The 12,160-nt window shown below is 36.1% G+C and overlaps 1 protein-coding gene across 3 annotated transcripts in view; it reads left to right on the top strand.

Moving 5' to 3' along the window:
* The window catches only part of RAD18 (RAD18 E3 ubiquitin protein ligase), a 100,114-nt gene that overhangs the window by 18,752 nt on the left and 69,202 nt on the right, over positions 1-12,160 (top strand). For 2 of the 3 annotated variants that reach the window (XM_010952976.3, XM_045515275.2), the window contains exons 5-6: positions 8,573-8,907; positions 11,298-11,397. The exons of the other annotated variant lie outside the window; for it this stretch is intronic. In XM_010952976.3, the coding sequence (XP_010951278.1) occupies positions 8,573-8,907; positions 11,298-11,397 (435 nt within the window). The remainder of the gene's footprint in view (positions 1-8,572; positions 8,908-11,297; positions 11,398-12,160) is intronic. 3 annotated transcript variants of the gene reach the window in all.

Below are 12,160 nucleotides of genomic sequence, written 5' to 3' on the forward strand. Positions count from 1 at the left end.
GTATTTAACCAAATGGTCCTAGACTGCAGTTTGCACGTTCCAGATCAGCACAAGTTTTTGCAGGGTCTTTTTCTAGTTATCAAAGTCCATGGACCTGAGTGCATGGCTTTTAAGACTGTCCATGTCTACCCAAAAATCTGTTTTGATTCTTGATGCTTAGCCGCATTCTGAAAAGGTAAGGTTATTGTACAGTTGACAAATGGGCAAGATTCTCCTATATTTTATTGAGTCACAATTATTCTGAAAGTCCATAACTCATACAAAAAAATCTGAGTGTCTATGGTGAATGCTGTAGACGCTGCAGTGCCAACTCACGTTAATTTAAATTCATAGGAGTGATGGAAATTAAAGGGGAAATTACCAGTTCATTTTAAGTCTGAGTATCAATTTTGAAATTAATGTTTTCACACAGCTCATTTTTAAGGTACGTGAATTGCCATAAACAGTCTCATCGTTTTAAATACTATTTGTATATTCATGGCTCCCAAATTTATATCTCAGCTTGATCTCTCTCCGAGACTTCAACCTCACATATCCAGCTGATTATCTCACATCTCTGCTTGGACGTATTGAAAGCCAGAACTAAAATACTGTTTACCTATGCGCCCCCACCCCAAGCCCCACTGCCCATCTACTGCTCCCACAGTCTTCCTCATCTCAGTACATGGCAGCTGCATCCTTTCATTTGCTCAGGCCAGAAACCTTGGAGTCATCCTTGACCCCCCTCTCTTTTACACTTAATCTGTCATTCAGCCAGTAAAGCCTATTGGCTCTGTCTTTACTAGACTTCCAGGATCTGACAGCTTTTCCTCACCCTGTCAGTGTTATCCTGTCCAGGCCAGCATCAGCCTAGATTATTGTGATCACTTCCTGGTGGTCTTCTTACTTTTGCTTTTTCCCTCTCACAGTCCTTCTGAGGGGAGCAACCAGAGCGATCCTTGAAATAAAAAGTAGGTCATACTGAATATCGTTCAGGGGTGGTTTTCAGTCTCGTTTGGAGCTGAAGCTTGCGTCCTGTGAGTGCCAGTCCTCTGATCTCTCCATGGCAGGCCCCCTGACTTCATTGCCTGCTTCTCCACCCCTCCTCCACCCACCCCCAACCCCCACCACCCTGTTCATTCAGCCCCAGTCACCTCCCAGTTTCTCAGACATGTTACTCACACTCTGACCTTAGAGACTTTGTACGTAACTTTTATTTCTCAGTGAAACAGTATTTCCCTAGATATCCAGTGGTTTAATCCTCCCCTTTCTTTGGACTGTTTTTCATAGGTCATCTTCTCAGTGAGTCCTCTGTGACCATCCTGTAAAGAGAATTAAGTTCATCCCCTCCTCATTCTCGGCTTCACTGGCTTCAGTTTTTTTTCCTGTAGTACTTTTGACATACGTTGTGGGTGTCTGGTCTCTCTTCCCTTACTAGAGTGTAAGCTTCATGAGGACGGACACTGTTTTGTTCTCTGTTATATTTCCACTGCTAAGATTATCAGGCACGTGAAGAAATTAATGAACTTTAACCATAGCATGGGGCATAATTTTATTATTGCCATGGTACCACATTCTTCATTGGCATATGTTGAAGGAAGAGGACAAACTGGAAGACTAAAATTCATCTGAATTGTGAATAAAAGTGGAAAGGAGAGCTATCTCTAGAGTAGACACTTAGCTGAAAAGATAAACCCATGTAGTAGTATGGAAGTGGTTTATCAGTGACAGTTCTTTTTGTTAGTTGGATAGTGTGTGTTTTACTTTGTCATAGTGAGACGAAAGCTTTTCTTAGAACTGTCTTTGTACCAGATCCTGATCCTAGGAGGAAAAGAGACTTAACGATTGTAGCTCTGTATTTTCACTTTATTTCTGTTTCCTCGCAAAGGTGAAGATCCTGAATTTTTTTTTTAACCTTTCTCCCACTATAGCTTCTGTTTATTTATTTTCATACCTTTTATTGTGGAGAAGTTCCAAATATATACAAAAATAATGATGCTCATGTACACATTGCCTAACTTAAACATTTATCAACTCGTGGACAGTCTTGGTCTTCTGCACATGTACTCAGCCTCTCTCAACCCTGATTATTCATTTAACAACATTTAATATTAATGCGTAAAATAGTAGATAAACCCATTAGTCTCAGGGCATGTTTAAAGGGGTCAAAGCATTCAGATTATGATTGGCAATTAAATACATTATGAAGCAGGATATCTAGATGTAGGGTTTTTGTGGATTTCTATAAAACTGTAAGTCAGAATAAGATATTACTGCTTTTTTTCTTTTTTGTGTCATTTCCTGCTGAGTGAAGTAACTAACCCCCCAGGTGGTAAGAGTGTTAAAAGAGTGGTTTTATTGACTTTAGGCCTACAGAGAAAGGGAAATCCAATCAAATGCTGTATCGTGATAAATACTTGATCTTGTTCTGAGTCTTTTGACTTCAGATGATAATGGATTATTTCCCCCCATTTCCATATTGATAAACATTTGGGCTGTTTCTGGTTTTTGTCTATTATGAATACTCTGCTTTGAACATTCTTGTATATGTCTTTTTTATATTTCTTTTGGCATGAATATAGAAGTGTAATTGCTAGGCCAGAGAGCAGGTATTAATTTATTTGTTGATATCTTTAAAGCTAGTTTCCAAATGGTTAAAATCAATCACACTTCCGCCAGCAAAGTAGGAGAGTTCCATCTGCTCTCTAGCCTCACCAACACTTGATATTCTTGGTTTTTCTGGTCTTTCAAGCTTTAGCGTTTCTCATTAGCATACCAGTGAGATATTTGAAATTATTGTTTTTCTTTTTACTGTTTCTTGATATTTTAAAACTGTGGTAAATTTGCATATAGTGAAATACATACAGTAAGTTTGAATTTCGATAAACATAAAGCTGTGTGATTGCCATCATAGTCAAGATAGAGAACGTTTCCGTACCATAGCTCCTTTATTCTGCGTCTAGTCAGCCCCCACCCAACAGACAGTCACCATTCGGGCTTCATCATCATAGACTGTTCCTAAACTGCATGTAAATAGAATCATACAGTGTATGTTGATTCTCTTTTCTCGTGTCACATACTCTTTCTGTTATTTGCCCATGTTGTTGCTTGTGTCAGTATTCATTAGTTTTTATTGCTGAATAGTATCCACTGTGTAAGTATGCACAATATGCTTATCTATATGTGTACTGATGAATTTGAATTGTTCCCGGTTTATGGCTAGTATGGTAAAAAGCTCTTGTGAACATGTGTGTGCAGTCTCTGTGGGCATCTATTTTCATTTCTTTTGGGTACATCTAGGAATGGAGTTGCTGGCTTATAGGGCAGGTATATGTTAAACTATAAGAAATTGGCAAACGGTTTTCCAATGGGATTAGATCACAGGAGAATTTCAGTTGTTCCCAGTCCTGGTTAACATTTGGTACTGTTAGTCCTTTTAGTTGTAAGCATTCTGTTGGGTATGAAATGGTAACTCGTGCTGGTTTAATTTACGTTTCCTGATGACTAGTGTAGCTTTTCTTGAGCTTATTGACTCTTCTTTTATCTTTGGTGAGGTGTCTGTTCTGGTTTCTTGCCCAGTTTTTAAAAATTGTATTGTTTGTCTTTTTCTTATTGATTAGTAATTCTTTATGTATTTTGGTCAGATGTATGTATTATATATTTTTCCTTCCTGTCTGTAGCTTGCCTTTTCATTTTCCAAAAGGTGGCTTTTGATGAACAGGCATTTTAATTTTGATGAAGTCCAGTATATTCTTTGTGTGTGTGTATGTCTCTTTCTTAAATGGTTACAGCTTTTTAAAATCCTGCCTAGTAAATCTTTGCCTCCCTCAGGTCATAAAAAGTTTTTCATTTGTTTTCTTCTAGAGTTGTTATGGTTTTAGCTTTTATATTTAGGCCTGTGAACCTGTTCAAGTTAATTTTTATATACGATGGGGTTAAGGATTGGGATTAATTTCTTTCTTGGCAGATACTCGTTTGCTTCGGCCCCATTTGTTAAAAAGACTCACTGACTTGCCGTGGCTCCTTTGTTGCAAGTGACTGTATGTGTCTGCCCGCTTCCGAAGAATGTGTGCCATGTTCTCTTTGTCTCCCTTTAAACTAATACTACAGTGTCTTTAGCACTGTAACTGTGTCAGACGGCCTTACAGGCTGTAGTGGGAGTCCTCTGCTTTTGACTCCTGTAAGATTGCTAGCATTCTAGGGCCTTTGACTTCCATATAAATGTGAGAATGATGTATCATTTCCAGCCCCAAAAGTTGCTTGTATTTTGATTGGGATTCTATTGAATCTATAAATCAACGTGGGGAAAGTGGGTGTGTTAACGTTGTTGAGTCTTCTAGTACACTCATATAGGATATCTCTTCATTTACTTAGGCCTTTTAAAAATTGCCCCCAGCAATGTCTTGGAGTTTTCAAGACATAAGTTTTGCATATTTTTGTTTAATTTATTCCCGGGTACTTCATATTTTTCAATAGTATTTCAAATGATATTTAAATTTTCACTTTTTATTTGCTAGTGTATAGGCATGGCATTAATTTTTGTTTATTGACATTATATGTAATGACCAAGCAGAAATTCACTTATTGATTCTAGTTGCTTATAGATTCTTTTGAATTTTTCTATGAACATAATCATATCATCTGCAAGTATGTTTTCTTTCCTACTGCCTTCATACCTTTTATCGCTCTCTCTTTTTTTTTTTTTTCCTCTTTTGCTTTACCACAAAAGCTAGGATCTCCAGTACAACTTGAAGAGAAGTGGCAGTAGTAGACATCCTTATCTTGTTTTTAATTTGAGGGGGAAGATATTCAAAGTCTCATTAGTGACTATCATTTTAGTAGTTTTGTGTTTTTTTTTTTTTTGAAGATATCTTCAATCAAATTAAGAAAGTTTCCTTTCTGTTCCTGGTGCTCTGACTGTTTTTATTATGAATGGGTATTGAATTTTATCAAATGCTATTTCTGCATTTATTGAGACAGTTAATGTAGTTTTTGTCCTTTATTTTGCTAATGTGGTGAATTTCGTTGATTTTTTTTCAATTAGCAAACCAATGTTGTATTCCTGGAATAAATTCCACTTAGTCATAATGCATTGTATTTTAAAATTTATCTATCTAGATTTTGCTTGTTAATTTACATTTAGGATTTTTGTGTCTATATGAGATATTATTGGACTATGATTTTCTTTTTCTATAATGTGCTTGTTAGATTTTTTTTAATCAAGATTATGCTGGCTTTAATAGGAGTTTGGAAGTATTCCTTTTTCTATTTTCGGAATGAGTTTGTAACATTGATATTTCTTCCTTAAATATTTTGTAGAATTCACTAGCAAAACTATCTGATCTGGGCCTGAGTATTCTTTGTAGTAATATTTTTTGTTTTAATTGAAGTATAATCAATTACAATGTGTCAATTTCTGGTATACAGCATAATATCCCAATCACGTATATATGTATATGTGTGTGTGTATATATATATATACACGCACACGCGCGCGCACACACGCACATATATTTATTTTCATATTCTTTTCCATTAAAGGTTATTTCAAGATATAGAATATAGTTCCCCATTGTATACAGAAGAAATTTGTTTTTTTATATATTTTTATATATAGTGGTTAACATTTGCATATCTCAAACTTCCAAATTTATCCCTTCCCACCCTCTTTCCCCTGGTAACCATAAGATTGTTTACTATGTCTGCAAGTTTGTTTCTGTTTTGTAGATGAGTTCATAGTGTCCTGTTTTTTTCTTTTTTTCCTTAGAGTCCACATATGAGTGATATTATATGGTATTTAATTACAGCTGGATTTCCTTAATAGCTACTACTCTTCATGTTTTCTGTTTCTTTCTTTGTCTTGTCAGTTTTGATGAGTAGTCTTTTTCAAGGAATTTGTCCATTTCACTTAAAATGTCAATTTTATTGATATGAAGTGTTGCTTTTACTGTATTCTAATTTCTTACTGTCTTTTAATTTTAATGATACCTCCATTTAATTCTTCTTCTGTAATTTATATTTTCATTCATTTTTCTTTTCAGTCTTGGTAGCTTACCGATTTTGTTAATTTTTCCAAAGAACCAACTTTTGTCTTTGCTCATGTTCTCTTATACATTTATTTTCTATTTTTCTGGTACCTATTATTGTTTCCTTCCTTCTTTGGTTGTAATTTGCTGTTCATTTCCTAACCTTTTAAGGTGGAAGCTTAGAATGTTGATTTTCAGTTTTTCTATTAAGCTGTAAATTGTTTACTAATGACTGTTTTTGGAAACTCCCGAGTCAGAATATTTTCTTTTTTTTTTTTTTTAACATTTTTTTTTGTTGAGTTATAGTCATTTTACAATGTTGTGTCAAATTCCAGTGTAAAGCACAATTTTTCAGTTATACATGAACATACATATATTAATTGTCACATTTTTTTTCGCTGTGAGAGAATATTTTCTAATTTCCATAGTTATTTAACCTATATTTAGAAGTGTGGTACTTAATTTCTTAAAATTTGGAGATTTTTTTAGTTTTCTGTCAGCTGAGTTTCATGAGAATTCAGTGGTCAGAAAAGATACACTGAATTACTTCATTCTTCAGAAACTTGTTGAGGCTTACATATGGCTTTGAACATGGACTGTGCTGATGAATGTGCCACGTATACTTGAAAAGAATATATATTCTGCATTTATCAGGTGCGATTTTTTTTATTTGTTAATTATATCAGTTTGATTAATTGGCTTGGTTCAGATCTGTATTCTTAACTTGATTTTTATCTATTTTGTTAGAAGTGTGTGTTTAGATTTATATGCACTATTATTTAAACTGACTGTTACTGTGAATTGACTATCTCTCTTTTTAGTTCTGTCAATTTTTGTTTTACACATTTTTATAAAACTATACTGTTTTATACATTGTTATAAAACTATACTGTGAAGGGAGTAAAATGATTTTTATGACTTCTAGTTAAATTGACCATTTTGTCAGAATGAGATGTTTCTCTTTCTCTCATAATACTTGTTTCCCTAAATTCTTTTTTGTCTTTTATTAATGTTGCCCAATCAGCTTTCTTTTAGTGTTTGCATGGTGCATCTTTTCCCATCTTTTTATTTTTATTCTTCCTTGGTCTTTAAAGTGTTTTCTTTTAAACAGTATATAGTTGCATCTTTTTTTTTTTTTTTTAATTCTTTTTTTGGGGGGTGAGGGTTAGGTTTATTTATTTCTTTTTATTCCTTTTTTTTTTAATGGAGGTACTGAGGGTTGAACCCAGGACCTCATGCATGTTAAGCATGAACTCTACCACTGAGCTATACCCTCCCCCTGCATCTTATTTTTCAATCCAGTCTAGCAGTCTTTGTCTTAATTTGAGTGTGTATTCATCACATTTAGTTGATTACAGTTTACCATGTTACTCTTTGTTTTCTCTTTGTCCATATGTTCTTTTTTTTTAAATTATTCCTCCTTTCCTGTCCTTTTTTTTGATATTAAGAGTATTTTTATTTTTTATCTCCTTTGTTAGTTTTTGCAGTATACTTCTTAGTGTTGCTCTTTTAGGTCATTTCTGAAAAAATTATGAAATACACCCTTAACATACAATAGTAACCATAAATTAATACTTTTATCATTTTCTGAACAGTACAAGAACTTTATAATATTTCTGCATTATTTAATTCCTTTTTTGTTATGTTTTGAGATATTTTACTTCCATGTATGTTAAAATTCCATAAGACATTGTTAGTGATTTTTAAAAAAAAAACAACCTGGAGCAGGGCGGTTATGACACTGACATTTCTACAAGGCATAGAACAATCCCTCACAACAAAAAATTATTTGACTCAAAGTGTCAGTAGTGCCAAGGTTGAGAAACCATGCCTTGGAGGTCATGTCTTATTTTTCTCTGGTTGTTTACAAGACTTTCTCTTTATTTTTGATTTTTCAGCCATTCGATTATTATATGCCTAGGTTTCATGGTCTTTGTTTTATTCCTTTGGTTATAGATTTTAATTTCCTCTTGCATTACACTCTCTTTTTGAATAAAAAGCCTTTAGCGTACTTTTCTGTGGCTCCTCCTGCCCAGGACCCTGTCCCTCCAGTCCCAGCGACCTTTGCCCAGAGCTCTAGCCTCTGTTCCCTCCACCCTGTGACATCACTGGTTCCTGTTTCAACTTCATTTCAATACCCAACTCGCAGAAAATGTTTCCAGGAGAAATTCCAGTGGAAATGTTGGATCACCTTATGTTTCTCTTCTCTCTCAGGAATTGTAGCCTTGTGTTGATTATAGTCTATGCTTGCAAACAGTTTTATATGTTCTGTCCAGATTTTAAAGTTATTTAAAGCTGGAGAGTAAGTCTCATACCAGCTCTTCTCCACAGCCAGAATCTGAAGTCCCTCCATTTTCTTTTATAGACAGATTAACTTCTTCTTAAGTCATATTTATTGCTTTGTATTTTCTTCCAGAAGAAACACTGATTTGGTTGTCATTATGAATTAAGTTCTATTTTTCATAGAAACAAGTGTTAATTGGGAAAACAGCTTATGTCGGTTAACTTACTACTATGTATACATAAGCTGATGGCTTAATTACCTGTTATGTTTTCTGTGTTTCAAGGAATCATCTGTTGCAGTTTGCCTTAGAGTCACCACCCATATCTCCTGCTTCCTCCTCTTCAAAGAACCTTGCTGCCAAAGTGCACACTCCTGTAGCCTTCAAACATTCTTTAAAGCAAGGAAGCAGGTTAATGGAGAATTTCTTTATTAGAGAAAGTGGTGGTTCTGCATCAGAGTTATTGATAAAAGAGAAGGAAAGCAAATCTAGCCCTCAGAAAGAGGTGAGCACTTCTGCAAAGACCAAAGGGACACCTTTAGAAAAGTCAGCTCCACATTCCCTGGACACTCGTGTTCCTGAGACACCCTCTACATCGGCTTTGAAACAAGTTGCTAAAGGTAGGAAACTATTTTCACAGGTGTATTTTCTTTGTGGAGATCTTCTCATCCCACGTGACCTAGGAATAAATAAGCAGCATTTTTGAGGGGGAAGGAGTGGGAAAGGGCAAGCCAGATGTCACCTTTGACAGTCTCAGGGGGGTGTAGGCACTGCTTCCAGGATGTTTGCTGCAAAAATGAAGCAGTTTTAATTAGTTCATACTTTAAGCACGGCAGCAGCTTTCGGTTTTTCAGCTCTTCATTCCCCCCCTTCACCCTTCATGTCAGTTCCAGTTTAATGTTAAAGAGCTCTTTTTATCTTACTATGTCAGTACTTGACCACTTCCGTGCTGTTCAGACTGGTGTTTCTGGCCTTAGACAGTTTGACTACCACCCTAGCTGACCTTAGTTCTCACTTCTCTCTCTCAAAAATCCTCCTGCTCTAGCCGAGCTGGTCCCCCCTCAATTCCTTGCAACACCCAGGGACTGGAAAATGACAACCTGTAGGCCAGATTTGGCTTGTCATGTGTTTTTGTAAATAAGGCCTCACTGGAACAGCTGCGCCCTTGTGTTTACACGTTGTTGAGGCTGCTTTCATGCTAACCGGCGTCATTTATTGGTTACGACAGAGATCCTCTGGCCCCCAAAGCCTAAGATCTTTACTAACTGGCCCTTCTCTAAAAATGTGTGCCAAGCCCTGTTCTACCTTCGTGGGCTCTATCCAGATCGAACGATTCTTCGGTTATGTTACTCAGTTTTGGTATCTCACACCCCTGAAGTGTTACCGCGTTTGTTTTCTGGACTCTTTTGTGTACAATTTGCTTAACTTTTTGATGACTGGGTCAGCTTGTTTAATTAGCCTGTTGTTTCCATGTCTTCTTGCCAGTGAAGTTAAGAGCACTTTTTAAAAGGCAGAAGCTCTGTCTCAGGCGTCTTTGGTACACCCGTAACAAACACAGTGCGGGGCTGTTAGTGGTTATCAAACTTAGCTTGAAATCAGTTTGTTAGTACCCAAATGTATAAATTTCATATGGAAATGTGAATTTTTTATTTGTATTTCCTAGCATAACGTATCTTTGGTCAGTCTTTTAACAACTGACAGTTCTTATTGTACCTTTTTAAAAAAAAATTGTTTATTTAGATTTGTCTCTTTTTTTTTTCTTCTTCTTCTTCTTCTTTTTTTTTGTTAATGAAAGTACTGCAGATTGAATCCAGGACCTCAAGCATGCGAAGCATATGCTCTACCACCGAGCTGTACCCCACCCCCCTTACTGTACTCTTTTTAACTTAGTAACATTTTCTCCCTAGCAGACCAGTTTTTTCAAATGAAATGTTGCAGTGAACCGTAACATATAAAATAGATATAATTGGCCCTGCCTTGCTCACGTAGAGATGGAAGGCCTGGTGCCACCCAACCTGGCCTCCCCTTGGTCCCCGCCTGTTATCCTTGGTGACTTCCAGGCCCTGGGATACCTCCACAGACAGATTCCTGAAGCTCCATCAAACAGTTTCAGAGTGATTGTCTTTCCTATTTTTAACACTACACTTGTACAGGCGTACCTTGAAGAAACAGGGTTCAGTTCCAAACCACCGCAGTAAAGCAAATAGCTCAATAAAGTGAGTCATACAAAGTTTTTGGTTTCCCAGTGCATATAAAAGTTATGTTTACTCTATACTGTAGTCTCTTACGTGTGCAGTGGCCTTATGTCTAAAAAGTAAAGTGTGTCCAGTGTACACACTTTACTTATAAATGCTTTATTGCTAAAAAATGCTGACCATCATCTGACAATGCAGGGTTGCCACATACCTTCAATTTGTTAAAAAAAAAGAAGGGCAGTATCCACAAAGTAAAATAAAGTGAAGCATGAAAGAATGACTGATAACTGTAGCTACAAATGAAAGCTAAAGTAACAAATTTGTAGCCATTAATAATTTGAACAGTAGTTGGCCTAAACCAATACATGTTTTAATCTAGTGCATATACCCTCCCCTCACCTTGCACCCCAGCCAAGTATATTTTCCTCAAGTCTTTAGGACTGGTTTGGTACTAAACGTGTGGTTCCTGAGATGAGAAAACTTAAGATTGGTTGTATAGCTTGGTCACGCCTTGGTAGAAAAGATTTAACTAAAGCATTTTCTAGTAAACAAATTTCCAGACTTCTTATCTGTGTCTCCCTCTAGGCCCAGAATTCTGATTATGTGACCTTCCCTGGTGTAGTCATTACCCAGTAAAACCAGTCTGTCCCACTCCTGTTTCTCTGAGGTGTCCTTTTTCACTTCTGCTTAGTTCTAAGTACATGTTAAGGTTAGATTCTTTTTTTTTTTGTCTTAATTAATGAAAGATGTCAGGTTATATTATTTTTGTTCTTTCTACAAATAATAAATTCTCTTTCTCTTTTTGCCAAATACAGTGGATTGTCCTGTTTGTGGGGTTAATATTCCAGAGAATCACATTAACAAGCACTTAGACAGCTGTTTATCACGTGAAGAGAAGAAGGAAAGCCTCAGAAGGTGAGGAAGTTCAGTGCACTCGTTGAGCTTCTGTAGCTCAGCGCCTCTTGTGCTGTGTGAACTGTTAGCCGACTGTCCATTCTCTCCTCGTTCTTCCTTCAACTCCCACCTTGCCAAATAGAATTAACTTTATTATATGCTAATAAAATTTGACTTAACGAGACATTAGCGACTTAGGATTCAATCCTTCTTAGACTTGTTTTCTTCTCTTAGAATTTTAGAGCTACCATAAAGCTCTTGGCCAAAGAAAGCGACGTTAGATTCTGAACATAAAACATTTCAGATCTTTCTTTGGTTCTTAGGAACCTCGGAAGTTAAAAATTGTTAAGTGTAGGTTTAACAAAATTTATTTTTCTTTCTGAATATACATGTATACACATGACGTTAAAAGGTATATTTGAAATGTAATGTGTTCCTACCCACCCCCGCAACTATCCAGGTGACATAACTAAGTTGTCAACCCAGTATTTGTACCTAAGCTCGTGCTGTTCTGCCTCCCTTAAACATCAGAGTCCTGGTAGCTTATTAAACTAGGCTACTATTGTTCCATATATGTAAGTGTCTAGGAATTAAATTTTAGTCAGAATTCAATTGCAGGGCGTTGTGGAATCAGTGGTAAATGAAGATAATAAAGAAACAAGCTGCAAATTAGATGAATCTGGGGATGAAGGGAAGAGATGAGATGGTTGTTTGGGGAAGGAGTAAGCAGCAAGATGAAGGAAGATTTTATTTTTTAAATTAGAAATTATTTAAGCCTCTAGCC

This window comes from Camelus bactrianus, chromosome 17 (genome assembly GCF_048773025.1).
Source record: "Camelus bactrianus isolate YW-2024 breed Bactrian camel chromosome 17, ASM4877302v1, whole genome shotgun sequence".
Taxonomy (NCBI): Eukaryota; Metazoa; Chordata; class Mammalia; order Artiodactyla; family Camelidae; genus Camelus; species Camelus bactrianus.